Source organism: Ciconia boyciana, chromosome 3, assembly GCF_034638445.1.
Source record: "Ciconia boyciana chromosome 3, ASM3463844v1, whole genome shotgun sequence".
In the NCBI taxonomy this organism is placed as follows: domain Eukaryota; kingdom Metazoa; phylum Chordata; class Aves; order Ciconiiformes; family Ciconiidae; genus Ciconia; species Ciconia boyciana.
In genome coordinates, this window is record NC_132936.1 from 93287021 (window position 1) to 93309194 (window position 22174).

General features: G+C 54.0%; 3 protein-coding genes across 3 annotated transcripts; 1 reads left to right on the forward strand and 2 right to left on the reverse strand.

The window, feature by feature from the left end:
• Positions 1-388: 388 nt before the first annotated feature.
• LRRC73 (leucine rich repeat containing 73) lies at positions 389-6944 on the reverse strand. Its single transcript, XM_072858160.1, has 6 exons — positions 6411-6944; positions 5802-5962; positions 4633-4755; positions 3302-3402; positions 2440-2623; positions 389-829 (listed from the first exon to the last, which is right to left on the reverse strand). The coding sequence occupies exons 1-6, from the start codon at positions 6680-6682 to the stop codon at positions 759-761; spliced, it is 912 nt and encodes a 303-aa protein (XP_072714261.1). The 5' UTR covers positions 6683-6944; the 3' UTR covers positions 389-758.
• Positions 6945-11721: 4777 nt separating this feature from the next.
• YIPF3 (Yip1 domain family member 3) lies at positions 11722-17170 on the reverse strand. Its single transcript, XM_072856640.1, has 9 exons — positions 17009-17170; positions 16713-16919; positions 16532-16638; positions 15867-15912; positions 15383-15475; positions 14770-14901; positions 14125-14238; positions 13533-13656; positions 11722-12211 (listed from the first exon to the last, which is right to left on the reverse strand). Exons 1-9 carry the CDS (start codon positions 17090-17092, stop codon positions 12090-12092), a joined length of 1029 nt encoding a protein of 342 aa, XP_072712741.1. The 5' UTR covers positions 17093-17170; the 3' UTR covers positions 11722-12089.
• Positions 17171-17334: 164 nt separating this feature from the next.
• On the forward strand, positions 17335-20788 carry POLR1C (RNA polymerase I and III subunit C). Its single transcript, XM_072856639.1, has 9 exons — positions 17335-17528; positions 17617-17688; positions 17787-17894; positions 18396-18528; positions 18648-18767; positions 18972-19124; positions 19303-19452; positions 19997-20113; positions 20477-20788. Exons 1-9 carry the CDS (start codon positions 17460-17462, stop codon positions 20593-20595), a joined length of 1041 nt encoding a protein of 346 aa, XP_072712740.1. The 5' UTR covers positions 17335-17459; the 3' UTR covers positions 20596-20788.
• The last annotated feature ends 1386 nt before the right edge of the window (positions 20789-22174 follow it).

The following is a 22174-nucleotide window of genomic DNA, read 5'->3' on the forward strand; positions in this document are numbered from 1 at the left end:
TCACCAGAGGGTGCAGAGCTGGTGCCAAGCTCCCTGCAGCTGAGCTCTAGCCTAGCCCTCTCCCTCCTGGGCAGAGGGAAGGCCTGGGGGACACCAAACTGGGCTATGACCGACCGACTGCCAGGGCCAGGCGAGCCTCCTGGAGAGCCGGCCTCTGCGAGGCGGCAGAAAGCCCGCCAGCCGGCGGGCGAGGGGCTGCTGCCCCCTGGCGGCGGTCCGAGCCCCCGCACCGCCCCTGCCCGCACCGCCCCTGCCCGCACCGCCCCTGCCCGCACCGCCCCTGCCCGCACCGCTGCGCGGGCAGCTGCCGGTACCTAGCGGCGTCTGCCCCACGGGGGGCACGGAGTGACGGAGGCTCACGCCACCATGCGTGGTGCCACGCCTGTGACCTTTATAAAACTCTCATACGCGACGGCAGTACAAGCAATAGAAAGAACATCTCTTATACGCATCTGAATAAATACAGCCTGCGCCCCGCGGGCACAGCCGGGCCTGGGGGGAGGCAGGGCAGCGTGAGCTACACATGCAGCGACTGAACAATCACAAGCAGCCGACGGGGCGTGTGACAACACAGAGACGTGTGTAGAGATTCGCTCAGACCAGACTCGGGCACTCAGAGAGCCGAGGGAGGCATCAACAGGACGTGAAATGTGTGAGAAGATGGCTGGGGCACCCACCGGAGGCAGGGGGGCTCACAGACGCACGCTCCCCCAGCGGGCGCGGTGCTCTTCTCGGCAGAAGCAGGCAGGGTAGCCCAGCTACATTTCTGTTTCTGCTAAGAGGCTGTCACCGAGACCTGACGTCATCAGGACCATCTGGGAGCTGGAATCTGTGGCGAGAGAGGGAGAAAACCATGAGCCATTTGGGGCTGCCGGAGAGCACAGAGCTGTACTCCAGGTCCAGAGGTGAGGATGAGGAATTAGAGTGCCGCAGGGTGGGAAGCGGACTGCTGAGAGGATTGTGAGATTAAGTAGTAACTAGGTCTACTCTGGCCACGCAGCAGAACAGAATCGATATTTGGGGAGGGAGGAAGGCAGAGACAGCAGCAAGAACCCAGGGTGGGGATCTGCGTTTGTTATCTTGGCTGTCGAGAGGCACATCAGCTCTGAACCCTCCCCACATACACTTGCAGGTGATAATGGTTGTGCTGACCCAGCCCTGTGAAGACCTTTAAATCTGCACTGACGGAGTGTCTTTTCGGCTAGAGAGACAGTGTCCAGGTGGGATGGGCTGGCAGGCTGCAAGCCAACCAAACCCATGTAGGGTTGGGGTGTTACCTTCCCGAGAGCAGGGAAGGCAGTGGGCAAACAGCCATTTTATGGCAGCAGAGGCCTGGAAATCCTGACTTTCTGCACTGCATGAATGGAGGGTTTGTGCAGCCCTCCCCTGCCTGCCTCAGGAAGGTGAGGGCAGCTTGCTGGCTCGGTGACGGCACAGAGCACCAGCCAGGAACACTGGGACTCCCCATGCCAAGTCAATCAGCTGCAAGGGGGATGAGCATGCATAGCAAGTAAGAAACTCAGCAGGGTACCAGTTTCCCATCCAGAAGGCTTTTTAAACAGAAAAAAACTGGGTTTTTCCTGGATGTGAGGGAGGAGGTCTTTAGTGCCTGCATGCTTCAGATCCAGAGTCCTACACATTCAACACTGCTGCGTGCAATCTCTATTTTGGGGATCTGGAAACTGGATCCAAAACTTGACCAGACCTGTCAGTAAAGGATTTTTATGACTCTAATAAATGAGGATCCAGATGTTTTGAGGCCCAGGGAGTGGTTGTGCTTGTCTGCTGCTAGTCTGATATAAGAATTGGGAGGGGGGAAGGACAACTAAAGGTAAAAAAACCCCACAAACCCAAACCACCAGGATCACAAGGTCGGTATGACCATATACAATATCATATATAAAAACAATACACAACAGGCTACTGCTATCTCCATAATACACCTTTTTTTCTGTTACAAGCAACAGACACGCTGTGGCACCTGGCTAACCCTTCACACGTTTGGGATGCAGAGATAGGAATAGCTGATGCTATGTGGGTTGCAGGGAGGTTCTGGAAGCAGTGAGGAATGACACGAGTTTTGGCTAGGATATCTGGCAAAGGCCCGTAAGATCTTTAATGTTCCTGCCCTTGAGTTTTAAGACTTTGCACAAAGATTCCGTTCCTGCAGCATCAGGGAAAACGCCTCTGAGGTACAGTTTCCACTCTTTGCAGCAGCTGCATTGTCCTTGGAAGCTGCCTTTCCAAGCGTGGCTCAGCCCAACACTATTTAACATGAACGTCGTGCCTGGAGGCTGTCTGGATTCCAGTTCACAGGGAGAAGGGACAGACCTCATTCACCAACCCCACCACAAGAGACTAGTGGCACCGGAAACACCCCAGACACCCCAATTCCTGCCTGTCACCCCCTGCCCGCAGCCCAGGTCCCAGAGCTCTTACTGTTCTGGCAGATCCAGGGGTTCTTCTCCCTGGCTGTGACTTCGCGAGCCTCCGTCTCCTCCTCTTCCTCACCTTCTGAGAGCAGGTCAGAGATCTGCTGCTGCAGCTCGGGACTAATGTTGTTCTCTGCCAGGATGAGTGTCCGTAGGGCTGTGGGGTAATTCTCTACCATGTCCAGCAAGGTCTGGGCGGAGAGCAAGATAAACAGGCTGACAAGCAGCACAAACAGCAGCTAGGCTGAGCAGAAAGAGCTTCAATGCTGTGTGTCCCTGCAAACTCCAGCCCTCCTCTTCTTACTTCTACCTTCCCTTGGCCTTGACCTCCCTTTGCCAGGCCTTCTCAGAGCCTGAGGACTTCCCATCTTTCTGTGGGAAAAGCTGAGCTTGGCTTTCCTGGCTCTATCTAAAGAGGAAGGGACTGCTCTGCACCCTGTTGCTGCCACATATCCAGGCTAGTCCCCTCTTACCACTGGAAGCTGGGGCTCTGAGAGGAGAGCCTGTGCTACCAAGCCTTGGTCCCTATCTGTCCACAGAGCTTTAGCTCTGATCCTCAGTCACAAGTCCAACCCCTTACTTCTTCCAAGAAAACCAAACTACAAATAGAGCCGCGTGTTTCTCCATGCTGACTTGAGGGAGATCCAGGAGCCCTAGGTCAGAGCTGTGGCTTACGAGCTCCTCCTGTGGCTGAATGCAATGGGCCAGGGGAAAGCAACAGCACCCCTGGGCGCAGGGAGGGAAGGGGGTGCATGTGGACTCAGGGAGGGGGACGGAAGCAGGTATAGGTCCTAGGGCCTCTACAGATGGCCAAGACCTATGCTCTTGAGACATCCGTGATGCTGTAGAGTAACTGTAGGCTCTCATACCTGGGCTGACTGGTTGGTAAGTCCTGTTCCCTCCAAGTCCAGAACTTCGAGGGTTCGACTGGAGGCCACAGCGACAGCAAGCATCCCTGCTACCTGGTCACCTGTGGGAGAAGCAAACCAGGGCTGGAAGCAGTGCCTGCCTTCCCTCATGTAATACTACATGCCCTCATGAGCCTAGGGCTGTCATGGGAACATCCTCTGAGTCTTTCTGCCATCAGACAGCCTCCGAATCTCAGTTACCTTGTCAGAAAAAAAAAGCTGTTAACTGAGAAAAGAGACAAGGTAAAGGTACACCATTTTGTGGTTATGGGAGCAGTCACTGGTTATCAGGGGGAACACGAAGGAACACAGTGAAATTGGTTTTATTCCCCAAGGAACCATATCTTCCCAAATCTCCTTCCTACTCAAGGATGCAAGGGCCCTTAACAGTCCCTGTAAGGCATCCCAGACACAGAATAATATGCTGAATACCTCAGTCTAGGGGGAGGTTGGAGCCGGACAGAGGACTCTGCACCAGCTGATGGACTGCCTCCCTGGAAAGGGTGCAGACTTTTGGGGGTGGACGCAGCAGGACCAGGAGCATTAAATATTGATGCTGCTGAAGAGACAAGACTCCAGCGAGTTCTCCTGACATTCCCCAGCGAGTGCCAAGATACTGTACAACTGTGACACCTTCTCTTGGAAAAAAAAGAGGCAGCTGTCAGGTAACACCGTGGGGCCTTTCCTGCCCAAGAGGAGGCACCTGGTCAGACAGACAGGGCCTGGAGGGAGGCTCTGTTTCCAGACAGGGTGAGGAGGGGAGCGCCCTGCTGATGCTGAGGGAGGCATGGCCTGGTCTCCTCCTCACCACCTTGCAGCAGAGCTGGAGAGAGTTGGTTTCTATGGCAACGAGTGCCAGGCTCTCCTCCTCCTCCTCCCTGCTCCGCTGGGAAGATGAAGGGGGGAGCATGGGGACATACTGCATCTACCAAGCCAGAATCGGCACCCAGGGCTTCACGAACAGGGGAGACGTCGAGGGTCAAATGTGACGACAAAGGCGGTGGAGAGGGCAAGGCACAACCTCCTTTCGGCACCTTCCCGCAGGGCACGTGGCCACCTCACACAAGCAGAGCAGCAAGGATGGCTTTCCCTACAGCCGAGGGCTCCTGGCACGGTGAACTCGCTGCCGGGGACCAGAAGGGACCTATGCAAGAAACTGCGCCATCCTGCTGGTGATGTTCTGCCGCCCTTCTAGAGCTCGGTTCCTGGCCACCCATCGGTGCAAATTGCACAAATGCAGAGAAGCAGGAGTGCGGCGTCCCCTGCTCCTCCTCCCTGCCCCCCCAGCTTACCTAGGGGGTTGTAGTCCAGGTTCAGCACGCGGAGCTGGGAGCTGTGAGCCACTGCAATGGCCAGGCGTCCCCAGCCTTTGCTGGTGACGCCTGGGTTGGCGCTCAGCGTTAGCTCTTTGAGGCCTGGAGAAAAGAGAGGAGCCAAACCAGAGCCTTAGGGTCACCAAAGCAGTCTCAGGGGAACTAGTTCAGCTAACCAGAACAGCTTTGAGTCGTGTTCCCTGTACTCCGACGGGCTAAAGGGTTTGGTTTGCTCTGACAACCGTCATCACATATTTCACTGATCAGTGAAATATTTCACTGCCTTCAGCAGTAGCCCTTCATTTGCCCATGCTGTGACTGCCCCATTTCTCTGCTCTCCCAACCTGTGTCCTCCTTACCCTAAATAGCAAACACAATGGAAACAAGTAAGGGGTGTGTGAGGTGACTGACCAGGAGAAGGAGGTGGCACAAGGTGACAGGTTGGAAAGAGGGTAACAGGGACAGCAGGCTCTGAAGCCTGGACCTGGGAGGGGTGGCCAGCAGAGATAACAGCATCAGTGGCACTGTGAGCACACAGAGGAGAAGGTGCTGGGAAGAGGTGGAAAGCACTTGAGAGTCAAGAGAGGGGGTGGTGTTATCTCAGCACATGCCAGCTCTCAGCTTAACTGGCCCACTGGCCTCTGACCACCAAAGATCATCCCCTGCAAAGATCTGAGTCTTGGCACTAAGGCTATGACCATGCAACTACACACTCACGGAGTGCACCCGCAAGCAGGCATAATTTCCAGGCACTGACAATAAAGCGAAGTGCTGAGATGGGGGCACACCATATATTTATCTATGGTTATTATCAACATGCAAATGCAAAATATTAAATTCAAAGTCCAAGCTGTCCCCTCCTCCAGTTTCAAATGTTCCTGTCATGAACCAGAAGCAAGCAACCAGTTGGTCCCTGAGCTCCAAACTGCCAGCAGGACAGATCAATAGCAGAAAAGCCATACCTGCCCGAGGGAACTGCTCCTCTATTGCTTGGCTTTTCTGCTTTACTTAAGTTGGGGAAAGATATTCCTCAGCCCACACAAACTACAGAGCCTGCCTCCTCCAGGGCTGAGGATTTACTGCTGCATGCATCTGCTCCATGTGAAGCTCCACTGGTCATTGTGCGGCCCACAGCCCCTGGTGCTTACCGGACTTGGCCCCATCAGGTGGCAGGAGCCCACAGATAAGGTTGATGCCTTCATCACCCAGCATGCAGTCTCCTAGATCCAGAGCCACCAGCGAGGGGTGGATGGAGAGAGCAGGGTTGAGGAGGGCCAAGCCTGCATCTGTCAGGGGACTCCCATGGAGGCTGTGCAGGTAAAAGGGAAAATTACTATGCAGCCTTCTTCCTGGGGGCTAACTAACCCGACGGGGAGGGAGAAGCAGATGCAATGAGGAGGATGACAAATCCTAACCCCAGGTGGGGGAAAAAATGCTGTGAAGCCTCTGCTGCGAGGGTCAGCCGGCCGCTACGGCGACCCTCCTCTCCCAGCCAGGACGAGGGGTACAGGGGATGCCAGCGGGTCAGCCCAGGTTGGAGGGGCCAGGACAGAAAGCCAGGGCCGTGCCCAGCCGGCAGGGACAGAGGTGGGTCCCTCCCAGCCGGGTGAAGGGCGAGGGGTTACCCTCTGCAACGTCAAGGGCGTTTTTCCTCCGACAAGGCTTAGATTCAGCGGCTGACCCGGAGCTGCGAGCCCCCGAAAGACCCGTCCCTGCCCGGGAGGGGGCAGGGGCACCCCCCGCCCCGCTGTACTCACAAGAGGGACTGGACGGAGCGGTTCGTCTTCAGGGCCTCGGCCAGCTGCTTGACGCGGTTGATGTTGGAGACGATGCCCAGGTTGAGGTTGAGCTGGGCCAGGGAGCGGGACTCGGCCGCCCCCCGGCAGACGTGCCCGAAGTCCCGCTCGGAGAGCTGGCAGCCGCGCAGCGACAGCAGCCGCACCGAGTTCTCCCGCAGGCTCTCGCAGATGTCCCGGATCTCCGCCCCCGACAGCGTCTCCCCGGAGATCTGGATGGACCCCGGCAGCATCTTCCCCCCGCTCGGGGAGCCGTCGCCCGACGCCGCCGCTGCCCGCCGATCCCGTCGCGGCGGCTGGGCGCCGGGGGGGAGCCGCGCTGCGCGCTGCGGGCCGGGGCGGGCGCCAACGCCGCCGCCGCCGCTGCCGCTGCCGCCGGGCAGTCCCGGCCCGGCCCACCGCGGCCCCGGAGGCGTCACCGCGCAGCCCTACCGGCGGCCGCCGGGCCGCCCCGCTCCACCCGGCGGGGCCGCCGCCCCTCCGCGGGCGGCGAGACCCGGGGGAGCCATCGGCGGGGGCTAATCCGGACCGGCGCCGCGCTCTGAGCCCCGCGGGGCCGCCCCGCCCCGCTGCGCCAGCATCGCTGGGAGGGGGCCGGGCAGCCCCGCCGCTCCCCGCCCCGCCCGCACCTGCCGGGCCGCCCCGCCTCCTCCCTGCCATCGCCCCGGGCCCTCCTACCGCCCGGGGCGGGCCGCGTCGCGCCGCCTGCCGCCTTCCCCTCGGCCCCCGCCGGGCGGGGCCGCCTTCTCGCGGAAGGGGGCGGGCGGAGAGGGACCCCCGTCCCACCCCGGCGTCCCCCGGCGCCATCTTGGGCCCCGGCGCCACTCGAAGCCCATGAGGGGTGACGCCGGTGTCTGCCGGTTCCTGCCCGCCGCCCCGAGGCGATGGCGGGCCCAAGGCCGGCGGGGGCTGTGTCCCCGGCGCTGAGGGGGTGCAGGAGGGGAGGGAGGGTGGGAGAAGCCCCTGGGAAGGGCTCTCCCTGCCAGCCCCGCTCCCGCCTGGGGAAGGGGCCAAAGCCATTGGGCCATGATGTACTCTGGGTGCTTCTTGGTCTGAGGAACAGCAGTCTTCTGCCGGCTTCAGCGACATTTATGCTTAAACCCGCTACACCTTGAGCTTGGACCCTGGCTTAATGGTGAGGTCAGTGTGAACTGCTCCTTGTGGCCCGGGGCTCATGGAGCTGGTGCTTGGAGGCAGCTGGTGAAAGGTGGAGGGTTGGGGAAATGCCGCAGGCTTCCATATCCCTGCAAGCACGTAGCCTTCACCCTCAGCCTGACCTGAGGTGTGAGGGGCGTACCTTGCCCCCTGCTAATTCGCAGGTATGGATCAGAGGAATTTGTCCGTTCTCTCCCACCGTTGGGTAATCCTGTACTTGGAGAGAAATAGGAAGCAGGGCCCCTGCATTTTCAACTCCACTGAGCTGAAAAAGGAAGCCAGTGATGTGGAAATTAGGTTAAACCGCCTAAGTAGGCAGCTTTCTGCACGTAACTAATCTGGCTGCTGCATGTAGCAGTGCTCAAGTGAATTCCAGTCCGGTGGGTAACTCTGGGACAAACCCAGGCTCCTCTGCTTCCTTTGCAGGCCAGGGTGGGAAAGTGAGGGGAAAAATAGGATGTGGAGTGGGACGCAAAGCAATTCTCCTCCACTGAAATGGAGGAGCAGCTCACCTGAGCTGAGGGCTGCACGTTAGCTCCTGAGTGAGACAAGGGGAGCAGCAGATAAGAAGCTGGACTCAGGTGTCAGCTTTTAGACTTTGGCTGCAGCACCTAATTTACAGTGTAGGTGTCACCATGCCCTTTGAGTAATCCATTGCTGTTCTCTAGAGCTATCTACACACCTCTCTCTGTTTCCCTGTGCATGGGCTTGATACTGTACCACCAAGACCAAACCACTGGCCTGGCAACACATCTGCACTGGGCTATGAGCAGCAGCTGTGAGCATCCAGCTGTGGTACAGGTGATGGCTTTCAAAAAAGGAGCAACTGTTCTCTAAGGTCACGTTAAATGGTCCAGGTGAGAATGGGATCCTATGTATTGCAGGGCTGCGAGGGGCAGAGGCTGGATGTCAGAGTGGTGGGCAGGGGGGTGACCAAGGAAATACCAGCTGCTGATCCGCACAGGTTGACTGCAAGACTGCACTCAGTCTCACCTCACAAGTACCTCCAGGCACTAATTAACCCATGCCTCGTTAAACAGGCTATTATTAGAGAGGTTCTTGGAGGAGAGCCCCTGGGACACGTCCCACTTCAATTGACAGCAGCAGCCCTGAAGCATTGATGAAGATGCCCTAGTGCTGGCATCTTCACTGCCTGTTGTCAGGAGCAAGAGCACATTGAGGAGACAAGCGTCCTACCTTGCTTTATGCTCAAATACATTGGGAAAAGTGGCACAGGAGCTAATGGTTCAAAGCTTTGTCTCACTAAACCTAATTAAGGGCTATGCAGAGGGGAATTTGGCAGTGGTATTTTGTGAAGAACTAGATATTGCTTCCTTGTCATGTGCAGCTACGCAGCAGGTATGAGGAAGGTAGTTTATTGTGTACCTACTAGGGGCACAAGGAATGAGAGTTGACTCTCTAGTCTGATGCCATTAAGAGCTAACACATAAACAGAGGAAAAACAGTGGATGAGGAGCAGCTAGAGTGAGACTAGACGCAGGAAGGAAAACAAATGGGAGAAGAAACAGCCTACCTGTAACCCAAAACACGACTAAGGGGACAATTAGTGCAACAAGGATGGACTGTAAGAAGGACTGGACTCTCAGGTACTGCAGAGGAGAGGAGGACGTCATAGATGCTTTAATACACATTTTATCTTCCTCTTTCTAATCCGACAGCTTTGTATGTTTATTTCAGCTTTAATTAAAAGGGGCTTATACAGTTCTCACAGAGCTACCCTTCCTCAAAAGGGGAAGGTGATGGGGGGAATTATTTCAGATCCGCTGCAAGGGAGGAGGGAGAAAATTATTTTAGATTTGTTGCAAGAACTATGGCAGGAAACAAAGGCAGAGATAGTCTGGCATGATAGAGCTGTAAGGTTTGTCCCAATAACTAGAGGACTTGAGTAAGCACCGAGAGATGCCCTCCCACAAGGACTTTACTAAGGGTGCGTGCTCAGCATGCTCCCTGGAACTGCAGCACGCATGCATTTCCCTGCAAAAGTGCGTCTCTCACCGTCAGCAAAAGGAGATGCTGAAGCTCTCAGCCAAGGGATGAATTTCTGGCAGTACAGAACCATTCAGCTTCCAACTGCTGCTGCACAGAGAATTAATCAGGGATGAAGAACTGGAGCAGAGCAAGGCACGCAGCTGCTGAGAGGGTGGTTGGTTGTCACCCTGGTCATCTGTCCCCAGCTGACATGGCACACAAGCTGCACAGGGGACACATGAGGCATTTGCTTGCTGCTCTCTCCTGTGCTTTGAGTGAAAATGCAGAGCACAGCTTCATCCCTCTGATTTAGCTAAGTGGCTAGGTGTGGGAGGGGAAGCAGAGCTCTTCTCCTACAGTGTCTGTAGATCAGCAGCGATAGCATTTGGCACAGAATGATTTTTCTTCTTGGATGGACTTCTTCTAGTGACAATCGTCTCTTTCTCCTTTTCTTCCCCTCTGCCTGTGCTTGGAGAGCTTGCACCGAGATAAACAGACCCATTCTAGGCTGCCAGGGCAAGCAGTGCAAATTAGAAACCAACCTCCCATGGAGTTTTAAAGAGGGAAATACCAGAGTCATGTGGCATTACAAACTAACACACTTCCATTTTGTCAAGTTTGAAAGTAATGGAAATTCTAGGAGCTTAAAGTGGTTCAATTGGTCCAAAAAATGTGGAGAATACTAGCCCAAATAATTAATTTGATTCCCCCAAACAATGTGCTCTGAGTGGTGTTCTTCAGCCAAAAGACATTTCCCAAGGTGGGGGGCAGGGGGAGGGCAGAAGAGAGTGAGAGAACATGCTTATTATGTATGTGTGTGTTAGCAGACAAGCTTCTTGCTCTTGGAAGGGGAACAAATTGTGAACTCAGGAATAAGCAAACAGTGGAAAGTAGGTCTGTGACTGAAAATGTGCAAATCCTATCCCGTGACATTTTTGTTTTAAGCAGATGACCAGCCTGACACCAGTAGCTGGCACTTTCTTTCTCTCTTTCATTGCACCTTGGCACTAGTCCGAATGCCACTACAGCTGCATCCTCTCCCACTAATATAAGCAAGGGGCCAAAGAGTGCAGTTCTGACATGCTATCTGCCTTGTGCACAGCTAACTTGTGGGTACACCAAGACAGGGTTTTTTTCCAGCCTGAGTGTAAGGGTGAACTTCTCTGAGGAGTGGCTCCTCTTCCCCCATCATCCAGAACTACAGGGAGAAGAGAGACAAGGTGAAAGCCAGATGGCAGCTAACAGCTTTCCATTCTTGGACCAGTACAAGTTAGAGCAGTGAGAGACGGCTATCTGAACTATGCAACTGAGTTACTGCAGTGCAGGTAAGCCTAGGCTGGGCTGCTCTGCTTCCCCATCCTTACTGCAGCTTTCCTGCATCAGTGTGCTGGACATAAATGTGCCAACTCTATTACCATTGTAGACTCCCCCATTTCTCCCCTTGTTTAATGGAAGTGCTGGAGAAAAGTTTGCCAGAGACTCTCAAGGCTCGAGGAGTCCTTTCAGAAATAAGGCCTAGACTCAGCTTGAAAAGCCAGACAGTACACAGCAGACTGTGTGTCTGGGGGGGTGGGATGCCGCTCCTCCTCAGAGCGATGGGGTGACAGTCCCACGGCTGGGAGACATGAGAGCAAGCTGCAGGAGGGTGAGCAGAGGTGAACTGGCCTCTTCAATAGAAATATCCACAGAAGACCATGCACAAACATACTGTCCCCGCAGTCAGAACTGCTGTCCCACAGAGCAACACGGGCAGAAGGGTGATAAAAACAATAGGTACTGTGGAAGCACAGGGACAGATACATTTCTGACATACACAGGAGAAGGGACAGTGAGGTGAGATAGCAGATTGGACCAAGTGAAAAGAGTGGGATCAATCTGGAACATGACGAGGAAGGAAGAGAATGTGGTTAAACATCATGCTGTCCCTGAAAATCTCCAGAGAAACTAGTTCCTGTGCCTTTTGGGCTACAGAAAAGGTGCCCAAGTCAGGCCACGTATCACAGAACATTTGAAGGACAGCAGAAAATTGCAAAGAATCCTGCTTTGAGTCTAGGACAGGACAGATAAAGGTGTAGAGACCCAACACCACTCTCCCATTGCACAAGTAGGCTCAAACATAAGACATCACTCAGCACCAACATCAATTTAATTCTTCCCTCTTCAGGACAGGAACAGGGCAGAGAACCCTGGGGTTACATGAGCAAGCGGAAAGAGGAGTAAGGAACAACTGCGCTGGGAAATCCCAGCTAAACATGCAGGCAACAGAACCACTCTACTCAAGACAGCCCAGACCTGTGTGGGGGAAGAGCGTAGTTGTTCTGAGTCACTGAGGTGCAGTCCACTCAGCTGCCCAAAACTGCAACCCAAAGGACAGGTCCAGGAAAACAAACCCAAGTCTTCTTCCTGCTGTTCTGTCCAGTTCCTAAGAGGCAGCAGGTTATTATGGCCCTATGCAGCCCCAAAAGTAGTGAAGGAAGCAAGTCCAAGTCTGTGAAACTACAGGGTCAATGCAATGACTTTGGCTGTTGTGTTCAATACAGCATTGGAAACTACTGGAATGTCTCTGGCAACTCTCTGAAAGGGCGGCATGTTGGGTCCTTCCAATGTGTCCAGGATACCTACAGGGAACAGAAAAAAGGGGAGAGTGGCAAAAGTTAGTTCAGATGCAGATGGCCTGTTTCTTCTTGCTTTTCTTTCTGGCCAGGTAGCGGCTGATGGTGCAGGGCCCAAGACACATGAAGCACTTGGAGACAATGGGAGGAGACATCTAGCCTCAAAAAATGAACAGCAGTAAACACCTCCATCCAGAGACCACACGGTACAGATCAGAGCTTGTACTTGGGGCAGGGAAGCTGTGTGTTCCCAAGAGGAACATAGATCCTTTCACTTTGAGAGTACCAGATCCAGTCCCCTGCCATTTGACCCGAATGCAGATGTTGCTAAGGATACTGCTCAGCTGAGGCAGCTTGATAAAATCCTCTCCCCACCTCATCCCAGCACAGACCCTGCTCTTAGACCAATTTTTGTCTTTCATCACGAGATACACTTGCAGACTCACATCAGCAGCTGCAGCTGGGGGTGCAATGTGGAATTTTTGTCACTGCAATGCGAACATAGCCCCTGCTTGGCAGGAAACATGCATACTGATGCAAGTGTCCTCCAGTTCCTGTCAATGACCTTCTCAAGACTGATAATCAGTCTTGGAGATCCTTGAAGGATAAAGTATACTCCAAGCAACTTTCTATTTCATCTGCTGAAAAGTTGCAGATCAGGGGTCAGAACCTTCACCATAAGAATGGATCCAGGAAAGAACAGTATATGTATCTAAAAGGACTTATAATGCTGTGCTGTAACCCCAAATTATGCAGATTTAGCTGCAATACCATGAACAGATCTGGCTCCCTAAACTCAGAAAGGGGCTTGCTTTTTTTTTTTTTAAGGGGGGACCTGAATATATGTATAGCCTGGTAAACAGCACTGACTGGGGAAGATGCAGCTTCTGCTATCAGTGTTGTACAACACAAGATAAAAAAAGGTGTTATGCAAAGAAGGAAGAAGACTTATGACGCATTTCCTGATCAGAGAAAAGCAACCTGACTTCAGCAAGATTCAGGAAGGGACTGGACATCTGCATGCAAGAACAGTCAGTGCTGTAATACTTCACTTGTGGGGAAAGAATAAGCGTCCTGCTTCACAACTTAGGTCTTAAGTACTATAAGTACTAAAACTCAGTGCACAGAGACTACCTCACATCTACCTGCTGCCCTACTTTGACAGCTTCCTCTAATAAAGCTAGTGCTGGTCACTCTTGGGTTGCAAACTGGCACAGATGCCCTCAGGTCAGATCCAAACTGACCATCCTTTCTCTCGGAGAGAACAAAAAGCAGCTCCTCTTCCCTCGGATCTAACAGGATATGTCGTCGTATCTCCTTTGCTTACCTTCTACCACCTTGTGATAAGCAAAGTGCAGATAGAGGAGGAAAAGCATATGCAGCGCAGCAAGCGTCCCACACAGGATGAGCCGCTGGGTGTGCCCCACGGTGCGTGACACCAACACAGCAACCTAGGAGAGAGGTGGAGATTAGAGACAAGGTAGCTGCTACCTAAGCCTCTGGTGTTGCAGTCAGGAGCACACAGGAGAACATTCCACATAGCAGGAACCAGTGGAAACACTGCTCAGAGCCTTTTTTGCAGTTTGCATCACCAAATTCAGAGTAATCTGACTTTGTTTCATGTAGGTGAACCTTGCCCAGTCTTGTCAAGAGTTCAGGATGCTCAGGCATGGCTCTCCACAGCAGCAGGGGCTGTAAGGGAGCAAACCTCCTGCAGCTGTTAGAATGTGTGAGGATATTAAGCCGAGTGTCACTTCCATACACCAGTGGCCAAATGACCCAGGAGCATCAGGCTGTTCTTCACAGCAGCCTGACTGGCTGTGAAATGAACTGCCTGGCTCAAGGAACAGAAAGCAAACAACACTTCCCTCCCTTTTTTGTCCCCAGAAGAGAAGGGCCCCAGGCTGCCTGTCCCTTACCATTCGTAGTGTAGAGAGTCCACCAACACCCAACCAGAAGATATAGAAGAGGGAGTGGAAGTGGATATTATAGGTGACAAAGAGAGTGATGCAGTGTCCAAAAAGACCATAGCCCTGACAAAACAAAAATGTCCGTATTACAAGCGTCAGTCCCACACAAAGGGCCGTTGATCAAGAGCATAAGCAGCCTATTCCTGCAACGCTTCACCGAGGCAAAGCTTCACAAACCACTCATTCAATACCAAAGAGTCAACCAGCACAACACTTTTAAGAGCAGCTCACACCCAGATAATCTGTCTGAAGGATTCACAGGGATGTCAGATTGCAACAACTTGGGAAACAGAGGAAAGAGCCTCTGACTCCAGAGAAATTGGAATCTCCTGTTTTTTTACCACCAGGCTCTCAGATCAGGAAGTGCAAAGCAGGAGACCTGCACAAAGGAACTGCCTCTTTGTGCTATCGCTGTGCCTGGGACGGGGCAGGTCAGAAGAGCATCCTGGAATTCCAGGTTGTCCAGGTGCAGTCACCTGGGACCACCAATTTACAAGGACTTTTCCCATTCTCTGGGAAAAGCTCACAGGCCGCCCTTGTGCTGGAACACCGTGCAGCCAACCCACACCTTGGGCTATCCCCATCTGTACATACCAACAGTGACAGCATCTGCACCATTGTGATTTGAGCATTGCACAGATATGCCAGGAAATAGATGAAAGAGGAGACGCCCAACCAGTAACCAAAGCAGGTGCCAATGGCTGTGCCCATCAGTGTGCCTTCCCTCTGTGGAGACAGCATCAGGATGAGGAGGACTCAAAGAAGTGAGGAGGAGCGTCTGGATGACGCTCTTTGTTGTACGGTTTAGTTTTAGGTATTCCTGCGAGGAGCAGGGAGTTGGACTCAATGATCCTCATGGGTGCCTTCCAACTCAAAATATATTCTATTCTATGATTCTAAGTGACCTGCCAGCACCCAGATCCCACCACAGAGAGTTCCCAGAGCCTTTCTAGGCATTATCAAATAGCTGACTAGCAGCACCCAGGGTGCCATGTGACTGACACCCAACCTCTCCCAGCAGCAAAGCATCAAGAGTCTCTCATGCGTCCTTCCTCCCATCCCCAAACCAACAGGCTCTTCCTCAAATCAATCTGCTTTTCAGCAAGATGCTATTCAGTCATGGAAGAGGTTTCCTCTCCCTTTCTAGTGTCATTATAGCAATCCAGAGCCCGGTCAAACCACAACTTATCATTGAGACTCGACGTACAATGATGGTGTCTGAGGTCTTCATCCCATGCAAAAGGATGGCCACCAGGGTGAAAACCAGCATGAGGGGTCCATAAAGCTCGCCTGCAATCTTCTACAGGAGGAGACAGATCAGGGAAGGTTTGGTTAGTGCTCCTGAATACCAGGCTCCCCACCGCAAATGATGCGAGAAGTGCCTTGGATGAAGTTTATCACCTATCTGCCTGAGAAGTAACAGCAAGACCATTGCTGACAGGACCCAGGCAGAATAGGTTGTGTGATGAGGAGTCTAGGATGTGTGAAGTCTAGAGGTCTAGAACTATACCTGCACTAAAGGCAGCAGACTGGGGTTTGGAACAACCACAGGAAAGGGTTTACCAATATTTTCAGGGAGATGAAAACCTAACAAACTCAGGCCCTTCATAACATGGACTACTTTAGTTTTACAAGGTGTCTGCAGGACGTTCACTTGGCCATGGAGTCTGATTCAGCACAAGGGAACTCACCTGTGGGAAATTAATCATCTTCACAGGAATCATGGACTCCAGCAGTCTGCATCACAGCAAAGCAGGGAATGACATTAGGATGGTTAACAAAATGCTTCAAAAGTAAAAGATCCCATACACCCATTACCAGTGTTTTCTACTGTGGGCACAGGCCTTGGGGGACAGAGATTCCTTCTAAAGAGTCACATAAGGTGACTGAAGGAGAAAAACCTTACTGTCAGTGGGTTAACTTTGCTGGAGGGGATTCAATGAAAACGTTTAGGGATCCACTCAGGGATGAGAGATCATTGACAGAACAGCAGGAGGGAAAGGCACCTTTTTTCATCCAGCCTCACAAAACTTTGCCTTTGTGGACACAGCTGTGTTGCAAACCCAACAGAACCACCTGGAGTAATAAAAGGCTGAAGGTACCCCAAAGCCCTTTTTTCTGCCCTGGGCAGCAATGCTGGGTGACTGACAGGGCTGCCAGCCCACCTGGGGACCTCATTAAGGACACTGGGACAAAGCATAGCTTGTTTCCCCACATCTGAGCCTTGCTGCCAGCCCACCCCAGCTTGCTCGCTCTGGGGGGACAGCCAACCTCTCGCTGGCAAGAAGCCGCCGCCCCCCCCTCCCCGTTCTCCCATGCTCCCCGGGGGAGATGGCCCAGGCCGGGCCCTGCCCACCTGGCGCGCACTTGGACAGGCTCCACATCGAAGTAGGGCCGGAGGATGTCGATGTTGGCGTAGAGGCTGAAGGCCCTGGAGGCTTGCCTCTTCCCCACCTGCCACATCTGCGGAGAGAAGGGAGCTTGCAGCGGCAGGCGGCCCCCCCCCGGGGCTGGGGGCAGCAGGGGTCCGTGCTCACCTGGTCAGCCACCTGCCGGCCCAGCTGCCCCCGCAGCCCCTTCATGCCCAGGAACTCCCCGTCCTCCTCCTCGGCGGCCCCCGCCTCGCCCTCCGCCTCCTCTTCCTCCTCCTCCTTCATGCGCTGGTGCATCTCCCCCATGTCCTCGAAGCTGGAGCCCGACGTGTCGTCCATGTTTTCCATGTCGATGACGGCGGAGCCGCCACCCTGCGCCGGGGCAGACAGCGTCAGCGCCCGCCCGCTCGGCTCGGCCCCGCAGCACCGCCGCCACCACCCCCGGCCCGGCCTGGCCCCACCTGCATGTTGTCCTCGAAGCCGCCCCACTCGGCAGCGGCGCCACTCCTGCCGCCGCCTGCCGCCGTCGCCCCCGCCGCGGACATGGTGCCGTGCCCGGCCCGGCCCGGCCCGCGCCGCGCTGGCGGCTGCCGCTCGCGCAGCGGAGCACCCGGATGTGACGTTGGCGTGGAGGGGCCCCACGCTCTTGCGAGGGCGGGCGGGCGCCGCCGCCATCTTGTGTGTGGCGCAGGGCCGGGAAGGGCGCAGCGGGGTGGAGGAACGACAAGACGGCGAGAGGGGGTGGCGGGGCGGGCGGGACGGAGGAATGCGCTGCTGCAGGGACCCCGGGCCGGCCGGCGGCGGGGGAGCGCCGCGCTCCCCGGCAGCGGCGAGGCCACGCGTGGGCGGGCGGAGGCCCGTCACGTGCCGGGGAGCACCGCCCCCCCCGCCCCCCCGCTGGCGGCGGCGGCCATGGCGGCCAGGCGGGGCACCGACGAGATGCGGGACCGCGTGGTGCTGGGCGAGTTCGGCGTCCGCAACGTGAGTGGGGCGGGGCGGCGGGGGGCGCCCGGTCTGCCCCCCACGGCCGCGGCCCCCCTCACGGCCCCGCCTGTCCGCCTCCTCGCAGGTCCACACCACCGACTTCCCCGGCAACTACCCCGGCTACGAGGACGCCTGGGACCAGCGGCGCTTCGAAGAGGTGGGTGAGCGCCGCCGGCGGTTGGGGCGGGTGGGGGGGGTGGGGGCCGGGTCCCGCACGCGGCGCCCGGCGTGACCCGCGACGCGTGGCCCGTGCAGGCGTTCCGCGTGGAGGTGATCCGCGAGGAGGAGGGCGCGCTGGAGTTCGACATGGTGGGCATCGACGCCGCCATCGCCAACGCCTTCCGCCGCATCCTGCTCGCCGAGGTACCGCCGCGGGCGGGGGGGGGGTAGGGACCGAGGCTCGCCGGGGAGCTGCGGGGAAGGCCTGGGGGTGCCGGCCTCGGAGCGGGGGGACCTGAGTGATGCGGAGTGGGGAGGGTCCTGCCTTATGTCGGCCCTTGCTGACAGCTGCTGGGTTTTGGTAGAGAAGTGCAAATTCGTTCTGCACGCGTGTCAGGAGCCCAAAGAGAGTTAGGGCCTTAGCAGCACGAGCAATAGCGCTTGTTGCTCTTAAGGGTGCTGTTTGTAATGCCTGTGGATCAGCCTCCCCGTCACCTCTTGTGCTCATCTGTTTAAAAAAAAAACCAAATGGGGAAGGGGGTACATTGGGTGTAAAGGTATATTGGGTAGCCTGGTTTGGCAGAAATACGACTGAAAAGTCTGCAGGGTGATTATTTATGGGAGAGAAGGGACACTAGCTGGATATTCTGTTGGCGTGTAGTTCAACTGTCATCTTATGCTGACTTGATCTCTTGTCTCCCTGAGGTGCCAACGATGGCTGTAGAGAAAGTCTTTGTGTACAACAACACATCCATTGTGCAGGATGAAATTCTGGCTCATCGCTTGGGCCTCATCCCTATCCGAGCTGACCCTCGACTCTTTGAATACAGAAACCAAGGTGAGAGTCTTGGATCAAATGGAAATATTGAAGGTTTCCCCCAAAGCAGGAAATCAGGGTCACGTAAACTGAGGAGAAGTGTGATTCCATAGAGGCTCACACTGTTCTCCCCTTCCCAGGAGATGAAGAAGGCACAGAAATTGATACTCTGCAGTTCCAGCTGAAAATAAAATGCAGCCGAAACCCTCAGGCAGCCAAGGAATCATCTGATCCTAATGAACTATATTTCAATCACAAAGGTGAGATCTCTCCTAAAGATAGGTGCTGTTTTTTTCTATTTTGGTCTTGGGAGTCAGGATTTGGTCTGTTCTCTCAGCCCTCTGAGCAGAGAGAGCTGATTCCCTCATTCTGCTAAACTTACTTTTTGCCATCTCTAGTCCCGTACAGGTCAGCAACCTGTTTTGAGACAGCAGCTGGCTGATGCTTGTGGCTTCTCTTCGCAGTGTACAGTAAACATATGACGTGGGTGCCCTTGGGGAATCAGACGGACCTCTTTCCAGATGCTGACTTCCGACCTGTTCACGATGACATCCTCATTGCACTGTTGCGACCTGGCCAAGAAATAGATGTGCTTATGCACTGTGTCAAGGGTATAGGTGAGTCCTGGGTCCTGGGGCAGCGGAAGGAGAAGTGTGAGTGCTTGGACTAGGGCACAGCTGTGTGAAGGGGAAGGGTGGAGAACTGGCTTTCCCCCTGGAACTATAGGCCCTGGCATCCTTGCACTCTCATTCCCTGAGGCCTGCCCTCATCCTTGACTCTTAACTCTTCATGCAGGTAAAGATCATGCCAAGTTTTCTCCTGTGGCCACGGCTAGTTATCGACTGCTTCCTGACATTACTCTCCTGCAGCCTATTGAGGATGAGGCAGCTGAGATGTTGCAGAAGTGCTTTTCCCCTGGAGTCATTGAGATCCAGAACATCAAGGGTACTTTTTTCCTGCTCTAAAGTACCTTTTTCCTTACAAGCCTTAGCAGAGACCGACTAGAGACTAGAGCCAAACCTTGTAGAGACACGACGTCGTGATGTCGTCTTGCCGATCAGCAGCCGTTCATGCTGTTCTGACCTGGTTTTATGGATGAGTGCCTATCACATGTAGATGTGTTGGGTGATGAACTGGGATCTCCCTGAAATGCTACGGCATTGGGTGTCTGTCCGCAGAGCTCTGCAGCTGCTGACTGCAGCTTCCAGTACCGTTCAGTTGTCTGTAAGACTAGGTAGCAAGCTTGCTCTTTCCAGCAGCTGAGCATGGAGAAGACTTCTTGTGTCCTGCCCAGGGGTACATAGGAGCTTTGTGTTTGGGTTGGAACTGTTCAAGAAGACCAGTTCTGTCAGGTTGGAGTTTCATGTTGATGTGCTAATTCTTTATATTTGTGGCTTTGCTGCCTTGCTGATGGGGGAGTGCATGTTTGAGGGGTAAGCACCTGCCATGACCACAAGGCACCCATCTTGTTTCATCTTTTCCCCTTTAGGAAAAAAGGTGGCAAGAGTAGCCAATGCACGGTTGGACACATTCAGCAGAGAAGTTTTCCGTCATGAAGGTCTGAAAAACCTTGTGCGCCTGGCAAGAGTGCGAAACCATTACATCTGTAAGTGCCCCATTTTCCACAGAACAGAGCCCTGCTGTGGTTTGTGCAAACAAGCAGAGACTGGCCAGCATGTATTACTGGGTCTCTGCCTCCCCCTTTCCCCCCACATCATCAGCCTTCATACATATGAATGATATTCATACATTCATATTCCAGTGGGTAGCTGCTGAGGTTGTGGTTTGGTGTTGCTTTGGGATTGAATGTGTTTGTGCTTCCTGCTGGCAAATGTAACCTCTTCTCCTCGGGCTGTGAAGATCTGGCTTGTCAGAAGTGCAGTGTAAGAGAAGACGAGGGACAGAAATGCTGGAGCCAGGTGTAGGCTGAAGCTGCGTAGTGGCTGTGCTGACTTGTGTCTCTGTGCAGTTTCAGTGGAGTCGACGGGTATCTTGCCTCCAGATGTGCTGGTGAGCGAAGCCATCAAGATCCTGATGGGAAAGTGTCAGCGTTTCCTGAATGAGCTGGACTCTGTGCCTATGGAGTGACCAGGCTGTAGCTGGGAAGCGTATCCCTGCACTGCTGTTCTGGGCTTCCTGCACCTGCCCGCAGAAGTGATTCCTCTTCTGTAGGCAAGAGGTTTGAGATGGGCTTGTTAAGAGTCCTAGGACCATCTCTGAATTTGTTGTCTTGGTAATGAGCCTCAGTGAGGAGATGCACTAAAATAAAGGCTTTTCTTTACAGCTGTCTCCTTCTGTTCACAATTGTGAGACCGTAATACACAGAGAAGAAAGTGGCAGTGGGTCTGAAGATGAGCAATAGCATTTATTTTAGATTGCATGCAGTATGTGAAAAGGACTGATGTGGCAGTGTAGTAAAGCACTTTGCAGCAGGTCAGTGAGATTTAACAAGTCAGTATCAGTGCAGGACTGTTTTGCAGGTGTCTCAAACCAGCTACAGGGTAGTTAATGTGGTAGATAAAAGGCTGTACTGTCAGAGGGCTGGAACACCTCTCCTGTGAAGACAGGCTGAGAGAGTTGGGGTTGTTCAGCCTGGAGAAAAGAAGGCTCTAGAGAGACCTTATTGTGGCCTTTCAATATATAAAGAGGGCATGGAGAAAGACTTTTTGCCAGGGCCTGTAGTGACAAGGGGCAATGGTTTTAAACTGAAGAGGGTAGACTTAGATTGGACATAAGCCATTTTTTACGATGAGGGTGGTGGCGAGATGCTGGAACAGGTTGCCCAGAGAAGTTGTGGATGCCCCATCTCTGGAAGCGTTGAAGGTCAAGTTGGGCTGGGCTTTGAGCAACCTGACCTAGCGAAAGGTGTCCCTGCCCACAGCAGGCGGGTTGGACTAGATGGTCTTTGACAGTCCCTTCCAGCCCAAACCATTCTATGATTCTTTGATATGGTACTGGGCTTCTCTGTGCAAAGGTGGTGTTTAAAAACATGCTCTGTAAGGACCGACTGTCCCCTTAAATAGCTCAAGGTAAGGCATTTCTTCCCAGGTGTTAAGTTTGACTACTCTGTTCTCCCTTTCAGTGACTGAACGTACTTTGGGCTGACCTTGAAGCAGAACTGGATGGTGGAGGGCAAGTGACAGCCAAAGGCCTGTCTCCACCCAGGGAAGCCTGGGAGAACTTACAAGTTAGCCTCAGTGGTGAGCACTACTGTTAGTCAGCACCGGGTAGGTTTTGGCTTGTGAAAGTCTCTCTTGGCAAGCTAATGAAGGAACTGCAACTTCAGAGAATGGCTGGGAATACTTGTGTGTCCCAGTTGCTTAAGTCAATCCTCAATACAATGCTAGAATTCAGTGTAGCAAATCATGCTTTTTCTCTACCTGTTTCACTGGGCTATACTTACTTATACTGTAAACGTCCTTTAGGTGTTAATCCCATTTGAAAAATAGTAATTTCTAGCTGGATCCTTTCAGTTTAAACAATTTGAAGCAGCTTCCATGCCAAGCTGGATTACAGCTAGGGCCTTGAAAAGGTTTTGTAACAAAAACCTACATTGATGGTGGTCAGGCCCACCTCTTTGAGGACTTCTGCTTTTGTTGTAAGAGAGAGCTTTCATGCAACCCTCTTCAGGTGAGGGGACAGACCAAAGGCAACAGCTCCATCATCT